Source organism: Micropterus salmoides, unplaced genomic scaffold, assembly GCF_014851395.1.
Source record: "Micropterus salmoides isolate LMB-PRFRI ecotype aquatic unplaced genomic scaffold, ASM1485139v1 Ms_hic_scaffold_22, whole genome shotgun sequence".
NCBI lineage: Eukaryota > Metazoa > Chordata > Actinopteri > Centrarchiformes > Centrarchidae > Micropterus > Micropterus salmoides.
In genome coordinates this window covers 11,168,493-11,190,777 of record NW_024041373.1, presented here as the reverse complement: position 1 = coordinate 11,190,777, position 22,285 = coordinate 11,168,493, and the positions used below count along the sequence as shown (strand labels likewise).

The window sequence follows — 22,285 nt, the reverse complement described above, 5'->3', positions numbered from 1 at the left end:
CTTAAAATCTGGCCAATTTTTGCCATCCATACAATTCAAAATGCAATCTGTAAACACATTTCAATTCACAGTTAAGTCGATGACACTCCCAACATGCTTCCCACCAGAACCTGCCAGTCTAAACAGCTTTTCCTTGTTTATATTGGATCCTGGATTTGTCAGAATATTTTTACAGTACAGCAGAGGTAACCCTGAAACGATTTTTAGCAGCTCCTGTCTCTCATGGCTCTTTCAAAGCAAAGATATGTAGTTTTCTTTCCATGTTGTCAACAAAACCTGCTGGTTCTTGACAGTGACAGCAGCTGGTGGATTGTACCAGAAACTGAATGACTCCCCCCCCCCTTAGGTTCCTCTATCTCCTTTTCCACGGGCCTTGGTAGAAAGCTTCTTGCTTTCATTGTGTAATTAAATCTGCAGAGACAAGATAACTCACCTTTTAGCAACTTTAAACCACTTGCCAGTTAGTTTCAGACTTATTTGAAAATGTTCCTTTTGACTTCTTACAGAGAAGTGGGCAAAGTGGTCTTTAGGCTGAACACTTCAGATTTACCATAAAGCAGACTGGGCTAACTCTGTTCTTTCATTGGTGCAATAATAATAACTTTATTATTTTTGCATTAACTTATAATACATGACAGATGGCACATAACACATGGCTTAATGAGTCACACACTCACCACATTCAGTGTGAAGAAAAAGCTTAATTTCCATGCACACATGACCAACAGCACATGCACTGTCCATACAGTTAATGCATCTACCCACCGAGGAAATGTGTACATTTCTGTGCCTACACATAAAGAGCTGTTGACTTAGGAGGGAGGTCTGCAATCACTCCAAATATAACCCCCTTCCCAAAGTCTGACAACAGTTAACCATTGAGCGTTGCTTCACTGCTCACCACGCAGGGAAATCTGACAGAGCGTGCTTGCTCGGGGTTTACATGGCTGAGCTGTTGAGAAGGGGGGGCTGCAGTACAGCTACTGCAGAGCTGTTACTGGGCAATTTTTCAGTGCAGACGGAACTATTGCTGAGAGACTCAATGCAGTTAGAGGCAATGTTGCTGGCAGCATGTTGGAAACTCTGAAGCCAATGCGAGCTACAGGAGCCTTTAGGACTTGAAAGCAAAAGGAAAACCAGTGTTGCTGCTATTAGCTATTAGTATTCAATTAGTCAACTGAGAGAAAATCAATCAACATTTTCACAATCCATTAATTGTTAGTCATTTATCAGGCAAAAAATCCACACATTTACTGGGTTCAGCTTCTTAAATGTGATTTGCTGGATGGTTGGTTGGATTTAACAAGCAATAGGATTGCATTTCCACAGTATTTCTGACACTGTACAGACTAAATGATGAATCAATGAATTAAAAAAAAAAAAAAAAAAAAAAAAAGGTAATCAACATACTAACTCAACCATGAAAATGACTAGTTGCAGCCCTAGTTATTGTGAAGACAAACCATGTATCCAATTTTAGTGATTTTGAAGTTTTAAAAATTCTGTTCCATTGCGGTTTGAGAAAATCCTCCTGAATCTTAAACTAAATGGATTTAAAACCCCGTTGGATTAGCGTATTTTCACAAAGCTGGAAAGAAGGCTGTAGTCAATGTTTTGGTGATAGTTTCCACAGGACTGCACCTTTATATTTACAGGTGAGTGTTGTAACAGTTGATGCAACAGCGAGGATTAAAAGTTCAGTTAAAAATCATTTTAAGTTCCATGTGATTGTAATGACTGACTTAAGCTGTGGAAATAACAGGAGTGAGGAATACTGAAGAGAGGCCCTTCCACCTCATCTCCTGCCAAGCAATCACTCCTGAGTACCACTACAGTCTGTCAGTCAGTCGCAACAAGAGCAAGCCAGCTCGTTTCAGGCCAATGCAACACAGTGTGTGTACGAAGGGGCGGCAGTACAATCTTTTAATGGGCAGCAGAGGCAGAAGACTGCCCATCCTGTCCATTTCAATTAGACAAAACTGCTGACTGCTCCTGCACACACACATAGCCATCTCTTTCTTCCTCTGGCACACACTCAAATGCATACTATCAGCTGTGCATTTTCGTCTGAAAATGTTACACCCCGTTTCATTACACACACACACACACACACAAAATGAGTTCAATGGATTCCCATGGATTAGTCTCGCTAATCCCCCACTGTGCTTTTCTCTGAGTCAAAAGGTGAAAATGAGAACATGGCAGGAAAACAATCCAACTTACAAGTCGAGCAGAACAGTCATTCGTAAATAAAAGCTTAATCAGTTTTACATTATTAAAAACATCTTTAATAGTGCATTTCTTCTAACATATATCTTATATAAAGTGTTGCAGTGAGCAATAATAATTAGAAGAATACACACTTTGAAAAACACATTGCAGAGCAAGGCAAGCATCATTGATCTTTTATGGGTACAAAATGATAGGAGCAAAGACGCAGCTGGAGCTAGCAGACTGAACGAGGAGGCGCTAACAAGATTACAGACTTCTGCTCTCTGTCCCGCCAAAGAAATAACTAAGGGTCTGTTGTCAGTACAGGACAGACATACTGCGGCATTTATACAGCTGAAGGTCAAATAAGATGGATTCCACTTGTCTCGCCTTTTAGCAGCAGAATGTGTTAAATACAGACACAAAAGTTCTGTCTTTAGCGTTCAATAAATAATCTGCTGACACTGCAATCCTCTGTATAATATAGCAAAAATAAACATACAAACTTTGTATATTTTAAAATATACAAACACCTATGATGACTTAAGACAGACAAGACTGGAGTAACATTTCAGGACAGACTGCGCTGTGTCAGCATGCTTCGGCCACAATGTTACAGCAACATGCGTTAATGATTGATCAGAGCTGCGGTGCCAGTGATTTCACTGCATTAATTGTCTATTTAAATTTTTCTTGAGACCTGTTGAAGGAGAAGGCCTTTGATGCTACCGGTGTTGTTGCTTCATTCACTCGCTTTCTTTCTCTCCCGCTCTCACGTTGCCTCCTGTCTATATTATGTCTTCGGTGTGGCAAAATCCCAGGCGGTATCCTGGGCGCACTTCCACATGGCACGCACCAGCCGAGTGAAGCCCATGTCCTTAGGTTTCTCCAATCCACGCATCAGCCGCTGCTTCATAATGGCTATGAACTCCTTATTACTAAGCTCTCCGTTCCCTGAGGAAGACAGACAAGGGGAGAGAAGGTGGGAGAGAGGGGCAGAGGCAGGGGAGAGATGATGAAATAAGGGGTAAGTAAGAGGAGGACGGTGAATTCATCCATTTATTGATGGTTTCCACCTGTAAGCAGAGGAATTATTTGCTCTCCATAATTATTTGCAGAGAAGAGCTACAATGAACCAGCCAGGTACTTACCATCACAGTCGAACAGAGCGAACACCACATCACACACGTGGTCTGACAGCTCCACTTTGGCCACGGTTCGGGCCACCTGCTTCATGGTCACTGAGACACAGAGGGAGGGAAGCACAGATAGAGCGATTCACCATTTGTGGAAGAGAGTAATAGAAGTCACACAAGCCAGTTCATAAATGGCCCATGTGGAAGACATTTTGCACAATCAAACTGCTTGCGATCGATGGCAGGCAGGGCTCCCTTTCACCGGGGAGACTATCTGACAGACACGACAATGAAAAAAGAAAGGGGCTGAGAGGAGTGAGAGGAGCAAGAGGAGCAGACAGCATCAGCTGAGAATGAGGCTGAGAGGAATGAGACAAAGACGGGAGGGGATGGAGGTGTACAGAGTAAGAAATGGAAATGGAGACAGGGACTGGGAAGAAAAAAAAAATTGCCTCAGGGGCATTTCAGAAAAGTAAATAGATGATAAAATGATGAAAACCGCCATTGTCTCAACCGGAATGATTGATTATCAGACTTCAAAGGGCACACAAGTGGAAGCAAAGCTAAAGAAAAACAGAGGAGGATGAGAAAGGGGAGAGGGCTTGGATGAAAAGAATAACGTCTGACAAACACTCCCTGCAAATGGGAAGACAAAAAAAACTGCTGAATCACTTCACCAAGAATCTCATGAGTGGCCTTCTATTTTACCTTTAAGAAAGGCTACGTGCAGCTCCAGATAACACACCCACATATGAGAAACTGTACTAAGAAAGTGTGAAATCATTGGATTTGAGAGTGAGATGGAAAAGATGAAAGATAGGACAAAGAGAAACAGACTCCTTTAGGCTCGAAGAGCAGGGAGACGGTTTCACTGTGCAGACGACGGGAGGACGGAGATCATTTGGAGCAGCATGCCTGGCAGCTCGCCACGTACCCTCAGCAGCCTGAGGTTATCAATACCACCCTCCCACAACACACTCACAAACATACCAACACAGACAGACACACACGGCTTGTTACTGTAGAGACATGCGGCTGAAACCATAAGGTGGAAACGAGCACCTCAGGGTCGGCGCTGCATACCCCTTAAAGCAGCAGCTATTTCATCAGTCAATCAGAGCTAACGGACGTGCTGACAGACAATACATGGAGGCCTACTGAAGTGCTGTATCACTGCAATAAATGAAGAAAACATTGACTCATCACAACAATTGCCTTATTATAAAAGCTACAGGTCCTCGGTGCCTGTGCTGCTCTAAAACTAAATTGACTTTCATTGTTAGGGTCTGGCAGACGAATGGATCCAGTAAAAATGAATGTGTTGAGGAGGATAACGGAAATAAGACTAATTTAATGACTGATTTGACACTTAGTAATTGGTCTTGTTGAATCAACATTGTAGACACATTCTACAGGAGCGAGAATGCAGAGTCATCGACAGTCTACTCTGTCTGGTAATTAAACAGATAATCCTTAAGATATTCATGTAATTAAACCCCATTTATGACCCAATTTATGGTCGGCATCTTCTCTGCAACAGCCATTCAATTCATTTCCACAGTAATTAGTCTTTATATGGTAGGTTTCATTTATAGTGGCGGAATCTGTCATTTCCACAGCAGATTCAAATTCCAAAAAAGAGGATTTCACAGGAATCGATGCACGCATGTAATCCAGTATAATTGTAGTTAATTGATAACAGCCTGACTGTTTGCTGTGGTGCTGTATTCAGTTACTTCTAGTGCAAACGGAGCATCCTACTGCAGTTGCTTCACATTAAAGCGAACAATGGGTGGCTTTTATTGTGAAGAAAATCTTAAGGATTACCATTTTAACATCTTGCTTTAGGGTACTTTGGAAGTGTTAAACTTTTCCTCCAGCCACCAGCTTAGAGGTGAAATACACCATTCCTGGAGCTTAGGACGTAAAGAGCAACCATGTAATGACTGAGGTCAGCTCAGTTCCGACTGTCCTCTCCATCACTGCACTGTCAAGTAGGAAGTGAGCTTTCGTGTGTGAGTGCGTGTTGGATTTAAGCATGCGCTCTCCCGCAGGCTTGGAAGAAGAGGCGGTAGATGAATGGATGGACAAACAGATGACAAATTGCAGAGCAAGGTTTGGGAGCAAAGCCAGGCAAAAAGAGATGCGAGATGCCGATCTGGCTGGCTAACTGTTAACAGCTCTTAGAGACAAGAGGATGAAAGTGACAACAGTGGGAGTAATTAGAAGGAAAGAGAGAATGTCAGAGGAAAAAGGGCAAATGTGGGTGTACCTTTATCTATGGAGGCTCCAGCCATGTGGTAGAAACTCAGGGCTGTGTCAACGTCATTCACGTTCTTCAGGAAAGTAAAGAAATTCTCCACCTCCTCAAATGTGATGCCCTGCACAAGATGGGAAAATATATATATTAGAATAAAAAGGGGCTGGGCATTTTCATGACAATAGCTGCGACTGCACAATGAGATTTTTGGGAGCAGCTCAGCAGTGTGACACAAATGACGGTGGGAATTGGGCAGAAGCAGGCGACACACATGGATAAACAGTGTACCACGGGTGAACAGACGGTCTAAGACACACGTGCACACATATAAACAGACGCGCAGTCATACAGCTGCCACACACTGCTGATGAGCTCATTTGCAAAGAAAAGTGAGCAGCTGGTCTTAGGCAGTAAATAACACTTCTCTCATTACATTGCAGGTTATTCCAATGCTGAGAGACAGACAGTGGGATGGAAAAAGAAGGTAACCAGTGAAAGAGAGAGACACAATCCTGGCAGCACCTAGCCTCATCTTTTTCCTCATGACTGGGAGGAACAGCAGCTACCCTGCTTTGGTGTTTTAATGTATCCGAACAAGATAATATGTGATGCTTACTATCTTTATGTGTGTGTGTGTGTGGGTGGGGGGGGGGGTATTTCGCTGCGACACCTCTGGGGATAGGATGTGCATGGGCGTATCTTGAGTCAGTTGACTGATGGGGCTCATTACAGTGAAGCAGAACCAGCTTGAAACCAAAGTTCATGCGAAGCACTGGAAATAGGAAAGGGATTGGCATATACCTAAGTTGGCAGCAAGCCTCTACATCTTGAATATTTTTACAGTACAGACAGTTTAGTCTGTCCCAGTTGAGCCATTTTACTTGCTTTAGAGTAATGCGCTGGTGTTGGGTGAAAGAATCTCTAGGCGAAAAAGGGAAGATTTTTCTAACAAACGCTCGCATGGTACTCCTCAGCCTGAAGTAAACGAACCTGAATAAGGAGCAGTTGATTGATTGGAAGAGCAAATGAGGACGAGAACAAAGCCCGGAACAATCAGTGTGACGCTGCGGACATACTGACTGAGAAAGGGCTTATTAAGAAGCTCAAAGAGAAATGCAGGACTAATCGTGTCCTTTGTGCTGACACAGGCTGCTCTGTGTACAAGCAGAGACAGTGGAAGGTAGAGGAGTTCTGGAAAGTAAGTGGCGGTCAGGTGGATGATGTCAGGCTTTGCTGTCCTCTCCCAGCGGTGTGTTATCTCTCGTCCTGTCTCTCTCACACACTCACAATGTCCCAGTACAATCTCCTTTTCCCTCCGGGCGTATGCCATCTGTCCTCGCATGTAGGCCAATTAGTTAAAACACTCACACCACCAAATCTAGCACCAGAAAAATGTGAAGAACTTTTCTAACAAAATTGTGGAGATTAGGCAGCATTTTAACAATAACCTCACACACTTCATTTACATTAATCTCTTTGTCAACTCTTTGAAACTCAGTGGCCTCTTTTAAATCTCTTCTCAAATCTCACTATTATCGTATGCTGTTTTTATACATTATTGCTGTTATTGTATTTTTTAATGCTGATTTTATTGTTATTATTATTATCATTATTATTATTATTATAAATAACCACGGAGTACCAATCATTTATCTCAGAGTTCTATGAAAGTGTGAATAAGAGTACGCAGATTTATCTACCTGTGCATCCTTAAACATCTTCTTCAAGCCCTTCTGCATCTGCTTGAGTTTACGAGACTGGACGCCACTATAGGCCAGCAGCATTCCCCCAAACTGTCTCTCCGTGATTCTGCCGTTCACAGGATCGTTCCTCTCGAACTGTGGGGGGGGGGGAGAAACACAGGAAGATTTAGTGCTATACAGGGGGACAAACAAATTAATAGGAGGAGGAGGGCATGGCGAGATGAGAAACAGTAAATACTGGTGTCAGACTTCAAGCTGAATCATGCACCTGTGACATTAAATCTGCATGTGCATTTTTTTTTTTTTTTTTACAATTTTCCACAAAAACATGACTTAACAGCAGCGGGCCTTGGCTGTCAGGTCTATCCAGTTGATTTATGTCTGAGGCTGTCGACAATCACTCCCTCATTTCTCTCTGAACGTGCTCACCTCTCAAAATGTTAAGTTGTTGCACTTGTGAGAGGGAGATCATGACTAAGCCAAAATAAGCGTGGTGGGAAGATGTCAAGCGTGACCCGACCATTCGTGCACCTGTGGAGGACGTCAAGTCACAACATTGACATTCTAACAGTTGCTCATTTACACATCAAGGAGCTTACGTAACAAGATTATCATTCATTTGGAGTAGTGTTTCTGGCCACCTGAATGTAAGTCTAATAGTTACTCTCTTTTAGCTCTGTTTTGGTCTCCACCAACTCCCTCAGGAAATATCAGGTCCAAAGTTGCTAACTTTGTCTGTCTCCTGTTTGGTGCTGAGCAGGTAATGTGTACAGTGAGTTTTTTTAAAGCGTTTTCTCTGAAAACAGATGCCTACTGCAGCCAAGAGTGACACATGCGTGGCGAGGACTGACAACTAAACAATGATCTGAAACTCTCTATAAAGCTCCGTAAAGTCGAGGGGAGCTGCAGATTCAGGTGATAATTCTCTGTAGGTTCATCACTATGAGCAACCCCTTTGTCACAGTTTACACATTGTCTCTATAAAAATACTGATTATAGCCTCTTTAAGAACAGTAGGTCTGGTTATTCTGACATTTATTATGCATGTACATACATATAGGCTTAATAAAAACAGTCAAATGTGCATCCCAGTGTTTTGAAAATTTTAAAATTATGCTTAAAGCTTAAATTATGCAAACTATATTGTATTTCCAGCTTTACTGGGGAATTCATCAAAAAAGGGTAGGTATTAAAAGAGTTACAAACATAAGTGAGAGAATGAGTTCAACATGCTGCAAAAAACCCCAGCTCCAGCTGGTGAAATAGGACCTATGGTGAACTGCAGCCTCAGCAAAAAAAGAAAGATAGGAGCGTAAGACTCGTAAGAATTGGATCACCCATGTTAGTGTCAACCTTACCTGTGGTGTTATGACTGCCCTCTCTGAGCATTGTGGTATCATTAAGACCTGACAAATTTTCTTAATGCTAGATTCTCTGACTCGAGTCCTATTCTTGGAGCTTAAGATGACTGTAGGGATGGAATGGTTACTGGTTTAATGACAAACCACAGTGAAGTTCCCAACGGTTAGTGTTATCATTTTAAATTCTAAGCATTATTAAAACCGTGTGCAATTACCGCCCTCTGAAAAACTCACTGTAAAGGCTGTCCAGCATCAACCATAGTTAGCACCAGTCTCCCAGACGCAGGCGTAGGTTTGTTCTGGGTCAATAAAAACATGGCATCGACAGCGCTCTAGAGAATTTTCCGCTGGTCTGGTTGTATTTAGTTTTTTTTTTTTTTTTTTTTTACAAGAGTACTTAAGGGAACCTTGACTGAAGAAAATCGCTTCATAGCAAATGCAGGGTAAGTTAACCTTTAGCTCAATGCAAGATGTGGGGACTTTGTAATGAGGGAAAATGTCGTGGTTTGTCTGTCCAACTTGCTAATAGCTTGTAAACTGAAGCTCTCAGTGTTACCTACTCTTGTAAACACTACATATTGTTCTGCTGCTGTATGCATCGTGTGTCTGCAGACTCTATTCACCCATTGCACACAACGACACATTACGTAGTTGAGCCACCCAACCAACATATTTTGTTCATTTAGATTTCAGCAGTCGCCAGAGTGGTTGCAAGAATTCAAACAGGAGAAACGCTCCTATTCTAGGCATGCACCGAAATGAAAATTCTTGGCCGAAGCCGAAGATGATGAAAAAATTTGCAGAAAACCGAACAAGTATTTTTTTTTTTTTACCATTGCATAAATTAAATAGTCAAAATGTGTTTTTTAGGCGTTTCCCACAGGATTTGGAGAGACTATGGTGGTTGGGTCCGAGGCCCAAGAGGGTCCAGTAAAGTAAAGTTTTCTTTAATGGACATGTACTATGTTTTATACTTTCTGTGAATATAATCCAATTAATCTTATTTCCATCCTGTATAGACCTTATTTTGAAAACCGGTCGTTGACACATGTGTATCCTCGCACTATATTCATCAAATCTGACCCAGTTTGATAAATAATGTTCTATGTGGTTTTCGTATCGCGTATAATGAAGACTTCATAGTCTCTCTTTACGTAGGACTCTCATACTGCAACTGTCTTTGTAAAGAGAGAAAATGACAGGATAAAGTCGCTAACCTGCCTGTCAGCTCGCTCTGGTCCATTTCAGTGGATTTACCATAAAGGCTTTAATACGTGTGTACCCCGAACTTATGTGTGGCTAGATTAATCGCCTTCTCAAGTGATAGAAACACTCAAAGTGGGTCAGACCTTGGTTGCCTTTTCTTTGTGAGAAGTCAGCCTCGGATGGAGTGGATGTGCTAGGAACAATTCAGCAGAACAGTATCTGCAAAACAGTGATTTTTGCATCTTTCTCTGACACTTTAATATGCTTCCACACTGCCGACATGTCAACGTAATTGTTTGGTAAAATTTATTCAGTCTTTTGATGTATTAGGCCGAACACCGACAGTGCTTTCTTTGCTATTTTCTGCCGGTTAATTTCGGTGGCCAAACATTCGGTGCATCCCTATCCTGTGTCGGTGAGGGGAGACATAAGTTGACACTGTCCAGTGCTGACAGACAATCCACTCAGTACATCTGTCATTCTATTGTGTTGTGACCGTTGTTTTGTGCATGACGCTCACCTGTCGTTGCTTCTCCCCTGACTCTTCAACATCTTTTAGTTTATTTGTTTGTTTGGACTAAATGTAAGAGACAGTAATATTTACTTCCTCTGAGTTAAGAACCTGTCCATTTTCATGCCTAGTCCCTGAATATGGTGCAGAGGAGACTAAGATTTAAGATTACAGCAAAGCCGTAACATTTAAATGAATTCATTATGACTGCCTACAATAGTGCAGTAAACCAGTGGATGATTATTCTCAGTAGAATATTCTCCTTCTCCACTTATTCACTTTCCTCTTTCATTACCTCTAGTTTGAGCACATCATGCTGCAGTTTCCTCTGAAACTCCAGAAAGCTGCCTATGGTGAGTTTGCCCTTCAGGTCTTCACCAAAGAAGTAGGTTGTGAGAGCAGAGCTGCAGCCGGCTGTCTTCAGGGTGTTTCCTGTGGTGGAGCGGTCGCGATGGCGCATGCCCATGCTGGTTTGGGAACGAATGATGCTCTGGACCTAAGGATGTAGGGAGTCCCATGTAAAAACATTTTTTTAATTATTTAATTCGACAACTGCCCACAATAAAAAGCCTATGAGGTTTGTGTACGTTTAGCTTGATTTAAAATACGGAGCACTTTACTGGTTTGCTTCATATTACATAGCAGCACAAAAGACTTACATAATGAGGCGTTACATTAACATCTGTCAAAAAGCCTATCAGATCCAGTGGTTGAAATACTGATCACACATGCACAGCATAGCACTTATCTTTTCCCACTGAGATAATGTCACACTGGTGCACATCAATGCAGGGACCAACCTTTATTGCCTGTCAGTGTGTGTTACTGGTTACTGTAATGCAATCAGGAGCTACTGTAGATATTAAAGAGAGTCCAGTCGTGTGGGCTGGCTGTTTCAACCGTGTTTGTGTGTGCTCACTGTATGCAAAACGTGTTGCTGATCACAGTCTCACCTGGTCAAACTCCTCCAGATCCACCTCTCCATCACCATTCAGATCAAACATCTTGAAAGCGATCTCGAAGTTCCTCTGGGGAGCTGGACATCACAGGTAACAAAACACATTCAGAAATCAATACTACAACAACAACAAAAAAAAACAACAACACATCACACAGGATCGACCCAAACAGCTTAAGAGTTCAATACTGTCTCGGTCATTACACATCAACTGTGCAACATCTTCAGCTTTCACCTCACCCCCAGTGGTGCAACGTGGGGCTCTGTAGATACTCTTTTTTTGAGCCAATAGCCATTAGACGACAGTGATTGCTTCAGTATCAGCCCTGGCTCTCTGCTAACAGTGGAGTTGCTGTTTATATGGCTTAATCTGGAATACTAAATTTGAATTAATGACCGTTGAATTCGAATCACTGTTTTCCACCCAATCTCTACACTTTTTGCAAATGTCATTTTTCTGTAACTCTGCTATTAACACCCACTTTATTTTAATGACCACACGATCCGAGTCACTGAAATTTGTTTTCAGAACATTTCATAGTGTTAGCAACCACAGCCTGAGAACGGCGGAACAAACAAAAATGGGAAATAGATGGACCAACGGTGCCTCCATCCAGTGTGTTATACAGCGCCTAGCTCCTTTAATAACCATGAACATATTGACGTTTTTCTTCCTCAGAATACAATATGCATGATTTATTTATAATTAGATGCATAAGGCCTGAAACAATAATAAAACTATAATATTTACACACTACATTACATGCCCTCTTTTTGTTAAATGCTTTTCAATGCTTCATTTTTTACTAATACTACTATAACCATTTACTGCTTAACAAACCAACTCTTTTAAAGGGAAATATTTAAGATTAATCTTGTTTTATCTGACAAAGGATTGAAACTAAAATAGCAGTAAATATACACCACAATGAAACCTGAACCAATGCGTGCAACAGTTAGGCAAAATATGTCCTCCAATGTACTATTTTTTGTGTCCGTGTTAAATGGATTGAAACCAACCATAAGGCATCCTGCACTGTCTGATTAAAAATGACTTGCCCTTGAAAACTTCCCCGGAGACTTTCTCCGTATGATCGGATTATAATAAATGGCTGAGCTAAGCTGGGGATAAAAGTTTACTAGAGGAAGGAGTCAGAGCTTCATTTTTGTTACCATGATCTTTGACACATTCTAGAAGGAGGCATTCATGTGAAATTGACTCCCTGCATCCACCACCAACGATCCACTTAAAACAAACTGATTCTGTGACACGCAGCATCTCCAAGGCAGCTAGCTTGGTAGACACACATTATTAACTTTGACAGAACTAGAGATCATACTGAACAGGCAGCCAGCTTTGTAACCTGGCTAATAATATCAACTTGGAATATTTTTCTCCTTTTCAATATCTGTCTTAACTGATGCAGAAAGAAAGCAGAGAGCGCAGAAGACAGACGAGATCATCTCAGGATTTGATCTAAGATCAGTGTGTAAGATTTTAGGACTGTGGGATTGAATGGGATGTCTGTACAGTTCAACGATGTACTTACTGGACAGCACAGTGGTGAGGAAGATGTAGTCAGAAAAAGAGATAAGGCCACATTCCCCCAGTGTGTAAAAAATGCTGTCCTCATCTGCAAACTTCTCCCTCTCCTGGGCGATCTTCTGCTCATCAAGGCCAGGACAAAAACAGGAAGAAGTTATGTTAAAAATATTTTACATGATTCAGCAGAAGCCTTACAGATTTTCCAGTTGTCCCAGGTGTGGCTTTGCGCGTGTGTGTGTGCGTGTGTCTGAGAGTGAAGCCCAATCGAGAGACTGGCTATGCTCAAACACAGAAACGTACACATATACTGTACTTCCACAAACACACACACACACACACACACACACACACTTAAAATTGCCCTTGTGCATAAGGATGACGATGGATAGACGGTTTATCACAACAGTCATGCAAATGCTGCATACACATGAAGCAGTACAGGCAGGTGAAGGTGGTAGTGAAGAACAATTAGTGTGGTCAGTTAAAGTTCAAAGCACATTATCCACCAGCAGCTGTACTCACAGTGTGAAACTGACATAAAAGAGGGAAAACATTACGAGAGACTGTACCACGAACACACACTATTGATTAACCATATCTGTAACACAACCCAAATGTTTTAATCGTTAAAAACAAAGTGACTTTAGCCCTCTCTCACACTCACACACACACTCACACACAGTTAACTGACGTTCTTCTGCCAGCATGTGTATATTCACAGCACTGCACAACAGTGAGACTTAACCACATGCACACTACACACTCAGTGATAGAGGCTTGAAAGACAGTGCCCAACTAGGAGGACGCTCCACCAAACAGAGTGGACAGACGGACGGAGCATGCCTTAGGGGGGGGGGGAGGGCCACGCTGAGCCCACGTGGAGTTACCTCCGTCTGTAAGAGGTCCAATTCAGAGGAGGAAGGAGGAGAAACAACTGTTAGAGAACTGTGTGGCCTCTGCTGTCTTTAGCAGGGGCCTTGAACGACAAAGACACGCATGTGCAGTCATGGACACAGAAAACAGCTTGCTCAAAACAAGATAATTGGGGGATACCACTCAAATGAAGAATTCAAATATGTCTTACGGTATCTATAAACTGTAATTAATATTTGTAAGCACTGAACATCAATGCCTGAACAAAACTAGAAAGAATAAAACAAAGACTGATTTCCTCAAAATACAAAATGATGCAGCTCTACTTCCAAGGCGGTTCTAACAATCATTTTATACCCACTCTCTGTCTACTTTTCCATCTTTCCTAAGTACTGTCACCGGAGCTGTATGCTGGGTGAAGATAGATTGAAATTAATTGGGAAAAACATATCTGAATACTAACATTTTGGGGCATCCCCATTAATAGCATATCATAACATACTTTAAATTCTTTCCCCATGAACCGACTCCCTCCTCACTTGAAACAGACTGTACTAAAACCAATTATTATAAGCTTATAAAATATTTCACTATCCTCAATTTGTGTCTATTGACTATTGACTCTTTCACATTGGTGACAAAAATATAGAAAATAGTGGTTTCTACTGTAACATTTATTATTCATGGTATCGACATTTACAGTATAAGGGGAGAAGGGAGTCGGAGGGGGGTGTGGGAGAAAAAAAAGTTATTTTTGGAGCAGTGCAACTAGGTTGAGAGAAACAGCCAGCCAGACGTAACAAAATGAGAGCACCAAGAGTTATATTGAACTCTTGGTGCTATAAGAGTGGAAGACTTTTAGGTGTTTGTATATAGAAAGAGTAAAAAGGGAAAGTGAGAGTGGGTTAGAGTAAAAGAGGTTGGTTTTGGCCGCTGAGTTTGGAACAATGACACACAGAGAAAGCCCTCAGGGCCTGAGGTGAGCCAGATTTCTAATGATTGTGTGTTTCAATGGGCAAGCATGCACTCACGGCCTCAGACAACTACACAACTACGCACATGAGAGACATAAACACACTGGGCCTCATTATAATGATCAGAACAGAGGCTCAGAGCACATTAGGCATAATAACTCACTTTTTCCAGCATCCTCAGTCAAGGACAAAAACACCCGCAGAGCAGCCAAAATGACATTCAAGAAAAGATGTCCAACTATAATGGCCACAGAGTGGAAACAAATAGCATATTCAGCTGTTAAAAGAAGAGATCTGAGTGTGCGCATGGGCATACTAACAAAATAAAACACACAAACACAGTGCTTTTAGTCCACACTGACGCAACTTGTGTCCCAGCTGGAAGAGAACATAATTCTCATAGTATCCACAGACTTCACTGCTGAGCTGACAATATAGCTTTCACTGTCTTGCTCTCTCTCATATAAACACCGTGCTATCATACCGTACATCTCGCCAACAAATGTATGAAGTAACACTGTGCACTCTCGCAAGCAGGCACAGAGGTATGGCATTTTGTATGTCAAGCTGCGGATTTTATCTTGCCTTTTAAGCCTCTTCCATGGAGCTTGTGGCTCTGCTGTAAGATCATGTCCCATCTTTCCCTTCATCCTCCATCTTTCTGACACTAGTGAAAGTCTCAGCTTCCCACTGAAGTTGTGCATTACTGGGTGCTCCAGCAACAGGCCATTCAAGAGTACAAAAATGCAGATAGAATTCAGATCGATAGTAAAGTAAGTAAGTACAGTATAGTAAAAGTTTTATCTACAAGAGATACCCATTAGATTAGATCACTTGATTCCCCAGACAGAATTTGTCTCTGTGTCCCGTCAGTTGAGTCTTTCATCAATTTTGATTCATCAACCAAGAGGAGATTATGCCTAGAAAACATGCTGCTGCAATCACCCAAAGGATCCCAACTACACTGGAGTCAGTATTTAACACTCATCCTAGATTTTTCCCAAAGCACTGATCTTCAAATGACTGTAAACCAAATTGCTGCAGCACTCAAGTTAATTAACAGCTAACGCCTCGTCAGTCAGTGTGTGTGTCTGTTGATCAGTGTCAACTCTGTAGCTGTCTGTGTGTATGTGAGTGCGATTTCTTTGTAAATTTCTGCCTTGAGCCTGCTCATGTGTTCATACATGCCTGTATGTGTCAGCCACGCTACGGCCAAGTTCACAGGCAGTGTCCAGATGACGGACCGAATGACCCAACTAGCCTGTGAGCTGAGGCAGAAACACAGTGCTGACAGAGCTGCTGGCTGGACGGCGCCTGCAGCGGGGCAGTCAAATGTACTGCTGTCATATACACACACAGACAGGGGTTAAGGGTTTGGTCAGGGCTAATCTCTCCAGTGCACCAGGCTATGGAGCAGCCCGATAGCTGCCCTGGCTGAAATTTCAACTGGCCCAAGCTTAAAGAGTCCAACAAATGAGATGCACACAAGTCAAGCACAGCCAGAGGCATGCATGTGAACGGGCCGAATCTCTTTCTGATCATTTCACATGAGTGGCTAAGAAACACTTTCTAAGCACACCATACTTAGAAACTGACTGCGTAAGGTGTTCAGGATTCTCACATTTCATTGTTAAATCCAAAATTGAGGAATTATATGCTTCTATCAACGATCTCTGACTGTAGGAAACTCTCATCAATGCTTTAATAAATTAACTTCATTTGTTAGCTCGCTTTCACTTCCAAACAAATATAGAATATAAAAAAAACTTTAAATGATCAAATCAACCACATGGCACTGTTGCTCTGACAAATTCAATTATATCACAGCTGTGCTGATGACAAGGCATAGATTTCTGACATCCAGCATCATCATCCTGTCATAATAAAAGAAAACAGGCAGCTGTTGAAGTGACTGTGACTGACAGAGATACAATTCAACACACAATATTGCAAGCCTCTAACAAGGACATCTGGATACTAAAAAATATATATGTGACGTATTATATATTATGTGCTATCGGTCCATTTTCTGCTAGCTTCACTATTTACATTGCTCCACCAGCACTTGGCATAGGAGCTGATGGCAGTTTAGACTTGGCCCCCTCTAATACCACAGTACCGGCTGCAGTGCTACGTTACTGATTAGATCTGTGACCCTGTCCAACACTGCAGCTGCGGAGGAGAAAGAGAGAGTAAAAGAGGGAAGAGCATGATGAAACAACTAGATATAAAAGGCACATAGTTTGTGTTAAATCTTAAAAATATTTATTATCAAACTGAACGTGGACTCTGCTATAAGGGCAGTCTCCTCTGAGTGCCACAACAAAGAGATGAATTTAAGAGTCTAGATGAAAAGCTCAAGCTGCAAAGAGAGGGAATCTGCACCCACTCTCCTTGTGTATGCACTCTTCTATGTGGTGTGTGTGCACTCGAGTGATACCTGCTCCTGAGCACCCTCTCATCTTTTGTACAGGTGAGAGATGTGTAAAAAAAAAATAGAAAAAAGACGTGACAGCGCAGAATAAGTGACAGAGGGGGCGGGGCCCGACCTGCTTGTGGGTAAAGTCAACCTGGTACTGAGCCTGACATTTCTGAATGGCGGCTGAAAGCTCTCACAGTGTGTAAGTGCACTTGCTTTGTGCAGCAACTAGGGCACGGTCTCCATCCCAGACCCAAAGAAAACCTCACACACTACCTGATTCTATACTAGGTGCGCTGCCTTGAAGACCACAGAAAGCATATATGCACAACCAAAATCCACCAGAGTGCTCAAGAGTGAACATTTTCTCCTTGGGGCCAAAACACCACAGTCTGTATGTGTGTGGGCGTAGAGAACACTAATGCATTAACTTTTCATCTCTAGTCCCAGGGCTATCTGCAGAGCAGGTGTACTGTTAATAACTCATAATTATTCTGGGAGCTCAATCAGAATAATGGACCCTGATGTGGAACGCTCAATAAACAAATTTCGGTCGCTGGGGAATGGCAGCTGTCTCAGAAGAGGAGAGGGGGGACCGAATTAGCTGACCAGGTGTAAAGACAACTCAACCTCTCTACTGTAGATTAGGAGAGGAAAACAGATGGAGAAAGAGAGAAAAATGTGTGTGAGAGCTCTTACAGAGACCAACAGTGACAAGAGAGGGCAAAGAAAGCATGTAAGAATTGAAGACAAGAAAAGATAGAGAAATACGGCAATGACAGTCCAAACAGCGTCCCCTGGGAGCTTCCTGTGAAATCCGAAAAAGTGAACATGACAGTTGGTGAGACAAGAGGCTCGTTTCCATTGGAGCAGCCCCGTCCGCACTCCCTCTGAGTGACAGGTGTCCGCTCTTAGTTGTAGCAGCTCACACAGCAGATGCTGTGGCTTTACATACAGAGAGGGCCGCAGCATGTAGGAACAGTTAGAATACATTTCACATGTACAGACCAAGTCCTGCCTTCAGTGACTCTAAACCATGCTCTACAGAAATCATGCAGCACTGACATCCGGACAATCCAGAGGGCGGATTTGTGAAGGTTTTCAAGCACATCGATACAGCCTTGACGTTAGCTAACATAGCCATTTTCTGGGTCCAAAATTACCCTAAAATGCCACCATGCGCAGAGAGGGGGCGCCACCACCAGCTACTTTCTCTGTGAGACACAGGCAATAGAGCAGTGCATGCTGGGGAAAGGGCTAGAGTGCCAAAGCATGTGGAAAGCTAAAGCTGATATTTCTTAGAACAGATAAAAAGATGAGGAGAAAATGTGTGTTTATAAAGCAAGGCAGAGGGAGTGCAGGGGAACAGCAATGCTATGATTTGGCTCTAATACAAGACCCATATAAATGACTCATTTTATCAGCTCTTTGCATCTCAGCTTTGACATCAAAATACGACTATAAATGTATCTGAACTTTACACACTAGTCAGAGCCCCAAAGTAAATTATGTAGCAGTGTTATAGCGTTTAATAATCGTTGTAGAGGCAAAGTATAAAGTCTTCACTTTCAATAATTCAGTAGGGGGACACGGTACACAGCTGCCACCAACGAGCTATATAAAGGGCACCAGGGAGGTCTCCAATACATTGTGCAATAACAATACAGAGTTTGAGTTTGCATATCTGATACAAGTGCATGTACAATGGGTTGTGTGCCTACTTTAGTTAGTCATTATGCGGTGTACAGGTTGTAACCTGCCCTGTGCTGCCCTGGGCTTATCTTTACGTCAGGATGACTGACGGAGGCTTTCAGACCTGCTAAAAAGCCAAATCATTTAGTAGATAGCTTATAGGTCAAGGCTCATTTATCTATACATTCCAACATAAATGTGTATATCAGAACATCTGAATCACAAAACGTGTCAAACACTTCAGAGCATCGCTGGAAACTAGCAGCTAGTAAATGCTAAAATGGACAAATACACATTTATGTCAGTGACATAAGCGACATTAGTGTCCATGAATATGAAATTAACAGACAAGGCAGAGGGAAAGAACACCACGAGAACAAGCAGAGCAGTGTTTCCCCCACCAAATTAGTTATTTTCCATATTTGGACATCTCAGTATATTATTATGCTTATACCATGGCCACTCACCACAGGCAGTACTTGCTGTACTCGAATCATCGGCCCTCTTTAAAGGTTGCTTAAAAATGGTTTTCAATGAAACAGACCTAACCGCTGCTCAGCAACGTGAGTTTAATGTACTTTTGCACCTTAAACTGCTGACCAGCCAATCAGAAAAAAAATACTCACCTATAGCACGTATACCCAGTGAGAGGAAAGCTAGATGTGAATTGAACATTTTATTACCAGTCTACCGATTTCTTGTTAGAAAATATACACGTTAATGCACAGTTTGGCTGCTGTCCTATCCACGGTGCCCGTAAAACTGAGGCCACAACTCTGGTTTCACATTTCCTGAAGCTGAGATGTGGTAAATACAGAAAAACTACCTACTTAGCTGTTCCCCTGGACTAACAGCAGTGAATAGCTATGCCCTCCATATTACAACAAAGGAGTGCGAGAGTGAGTAATTGAAAGAACACAGAGAGACATAAGAGGAAGGAGGGGAAATATATGTAGGGCTATCTAAATGACAGGGAGAGAGTAGGTAGTCACTACAAAGTGCAGTTTTTCATTCAGGTGCACACATGCTGCTCGGCACACACCCCATACCTGCCAGAAGTCCTGCAGAGAGGGAGGGGCACAACGGGAAGGAGATGGGGATAGAGAGAGGGAGACAGAATACAAGAGGAGGAGGAGGAGGGACGGGGAGGTTGTGGGTGGAGAATGGGGATCAGTAGATGGAATGATTAGGGGGTGGAGACAGAGAAAAGGTGGGGATTTTGGGAGACGGGGCGTTGAGGATGATGGTTATTCACGAGGAAGGGAAGAGAGAGAAAATGGTGGGATTACTTGTTATGTGAATGAGAGAGGACGGCTGAGAAGAGCACGAGAGAATAATCAACAGTTAACAATGGCAACGTCAAGTCACATCAACCTAAGATTAGGGCAGCTGAAAGCATGTCCACATGATCGGGGTGGGAGAAGAAAACACGGAGATGGAGGGAATTAACAGCAGAGAGAGATGCAATGAAAACAAGTGAATGAGCAAACACAAGCAATCCCATTTAAAGTTAAAATAACTGTTTTCTTCTGGACAGGAAAACAAATATAAAACAAAAACTGTAGGTCAATATGAACAGCAGTTGTTAACCAACCATATAGGGCATGTAATGTTTACACATGGACTGAACCTGGAACAAAAGTGTCAGCAGGAGAGGGCGAGGAGGGGGGATGCAGTGAGAGGTTTATAACACGCACACTTTTAAACACTCTTCCACTTAACTGCGGCCAAACAGAATGTATGTGAAAAATCTCTCAGTTGGCCAGGCTATTTTTAAACAAAACCATGGGAAGTGAGACACAGAGGTCTTTTAAGCAAGCTCTCATGTAACACTCACACAATGCCATACACCTATCTGCCATCGCAGTTTACCACCCAACCCCCAGCTGAAACGCTCCCCTTGTACTTCACCACACCCTCCATAAACTTCATGATTTACACACTACAGATATTGCACCACTATACTTGCCGTGGCCATTTCATCTAGGGATAATTCAATGCAGATTTAAGTTGCGTATGAGCTAGATTTCATGGCTTCTTGGCAGGACATAGTAATGGTTTAATTCCTCCTCCAACTAGCTAGGGGTGCACATTAAGTCAATGAGGAGAAGGCACATGTCTCTGGGCAAAAGAGGGTCGGGCAGGGCCAAGGAGGGAGGGGCCGTCTCAAGTCGCTCTGGCCATGGCAGGAAAATCTCAGGGGACAATCAAAGCTAAATACAGGATCAGAAAACACCGTGTGTCCAGAGATTTGCCTGGCAAATAAAGTAAATACAAGTCCTAGAGATAGGGACGACATTTACATAAGCAGATAAGGTCGCCACAAAATTTCACATTTACTTTTGATTCATGTATAGCCCACACTCTTTGGTTCATTTCCAGGCCCTGGGAACTCTTTCACAGAAACAATGCTTAGTGAAACCACTACTAAATTTCAGAAGCCATTAAAAGAGGGAAGTTGTGACAGAGTTATGTCACTAGCCTCACTGATTTGGTGTGGTTTATCTGATTGCAACATGGAGATAGGGTACAGTCTTACTCATCATCGTACCAGCCTGGGGGCTGATGGATTTTGTAATGAGATTAGAAACTGTAATCATCACACTGATGATAAGCTAATACTAAATGAATGAGGACGGCTGGCTTCTGGGTGAGGGAGATGCTCCCTGGGATCAGTGAGAGGGTAGTAATAGGTCACAAATCAATATCAAGGAAAGCAGCAAAAATAATGATGTTGGTGATTTATATTGATGGCTTCTATTTTCCTGAGAAACGTTAGCATTTAGAGCACAGAGACTAGCTCCTATTAAAGTCCATTTGTGGCCATGGGGTGAGGGGGGAGGTGAGGTCACCTGCTGTTATTGTCTTTAAACAGGTTATTACGCACTGGGCAGGCTTACTTTGTAATTGTCTCTCTTAATGATTAAGTGTACAGCTGCTCTGTTAAAGACCCTGGCTTTATGAACTAGGTTTAACTAACTGAATGCTTCAGGATTCAAGGCAGATAGTTGTATGATTGCTACATGGGTTGAAAACAATATATATCTTCATTACTCTTTAAACCAAACAATATTTGGAAAGCCACATATTCTTGCTTTAGTTCAATTACTGTTGATTGAGACAATGTGAGCTGACGGCTGAGAAGCAAAACAGGAGCGAAAGCAAAGCAAAGAAAAAGTATAGAGGGTATGGTCTGTGAAAGGCAACATCATTTCATTTCAATTTTGAGGAAAGGGAGAGCACATTTCCAAAATGTTCACTGAGAATGAATATCAAACTATATATACAAAACATGCAATGGAAGTATTTCAGGGTTGATACCAGCTTGTGCATATTTTGCCAGATATCAACAGAAATAAGTAAAAATACACTGACAAACAACAAAGTATACCCAGAAATACCGGCTAACACTCTTGCTGAGTTTCTAACAGTATT

At 42.2% G+C, this 22,285-nt stretch overlaps 1 protein-coding gene across 4 annotated transcripts in view; it reads right to left on the bottom strand.

Annotated features, from left to right (window-relative positions):
• Positions 1–2,265: 2,265 nt before the first annotated feature.
• The window catches only part of micu1 (mitochondrial calcium uptake 1), a 34,012-nt gene continuing 13,992 nt past the window's right edge, over positions 2,266–22,285 (bottom strand). Inside the window, exons 6-14 of one of the 4 annotated variants that reach the window (XM_038737213.1) lie at positions 19,900–19,911; positions 13,780–13,785; positions 12,897–13,011; positions 11,342–11,424; positions 10,684–10,884; positions 7,308–7,445; positions 5,620–5,728; positions 3,363–3,452; positions 2,266–3,165 (exon numbers count right to left, since the gene is read on the bottom strand). In XM_038737213.1, the coding sequence (XP_038593141.1) occupies positions 3,005–3,165; positions 3,363–3,452; positions 5,620–5,728; positions 7,308–7,445; positions 10,684–10,884; positions 11,342–11,424; positions 12,897–13,011; positions 13,780–13,785; positions 19,900–19,911 (915 nt within the window). In that variant the 3' untranslated portion in view covers positions 2,266–3,004. The remainder of the gene's footprint in view (positions 3,166–3,362; positions 3,453–5,619; positions 5,729–7,307; positions 7,446–10,683; positions 10,885–11,341; positions 11,425–12,896; positions 13,012–13,779; positions 13,786–19,899; positions 19,912–22,285) is intronic. The other 3 variants (XM_038737214.1, XM_038737215.1, XM_038737216.1) reach the window with 3 other exon arrangements.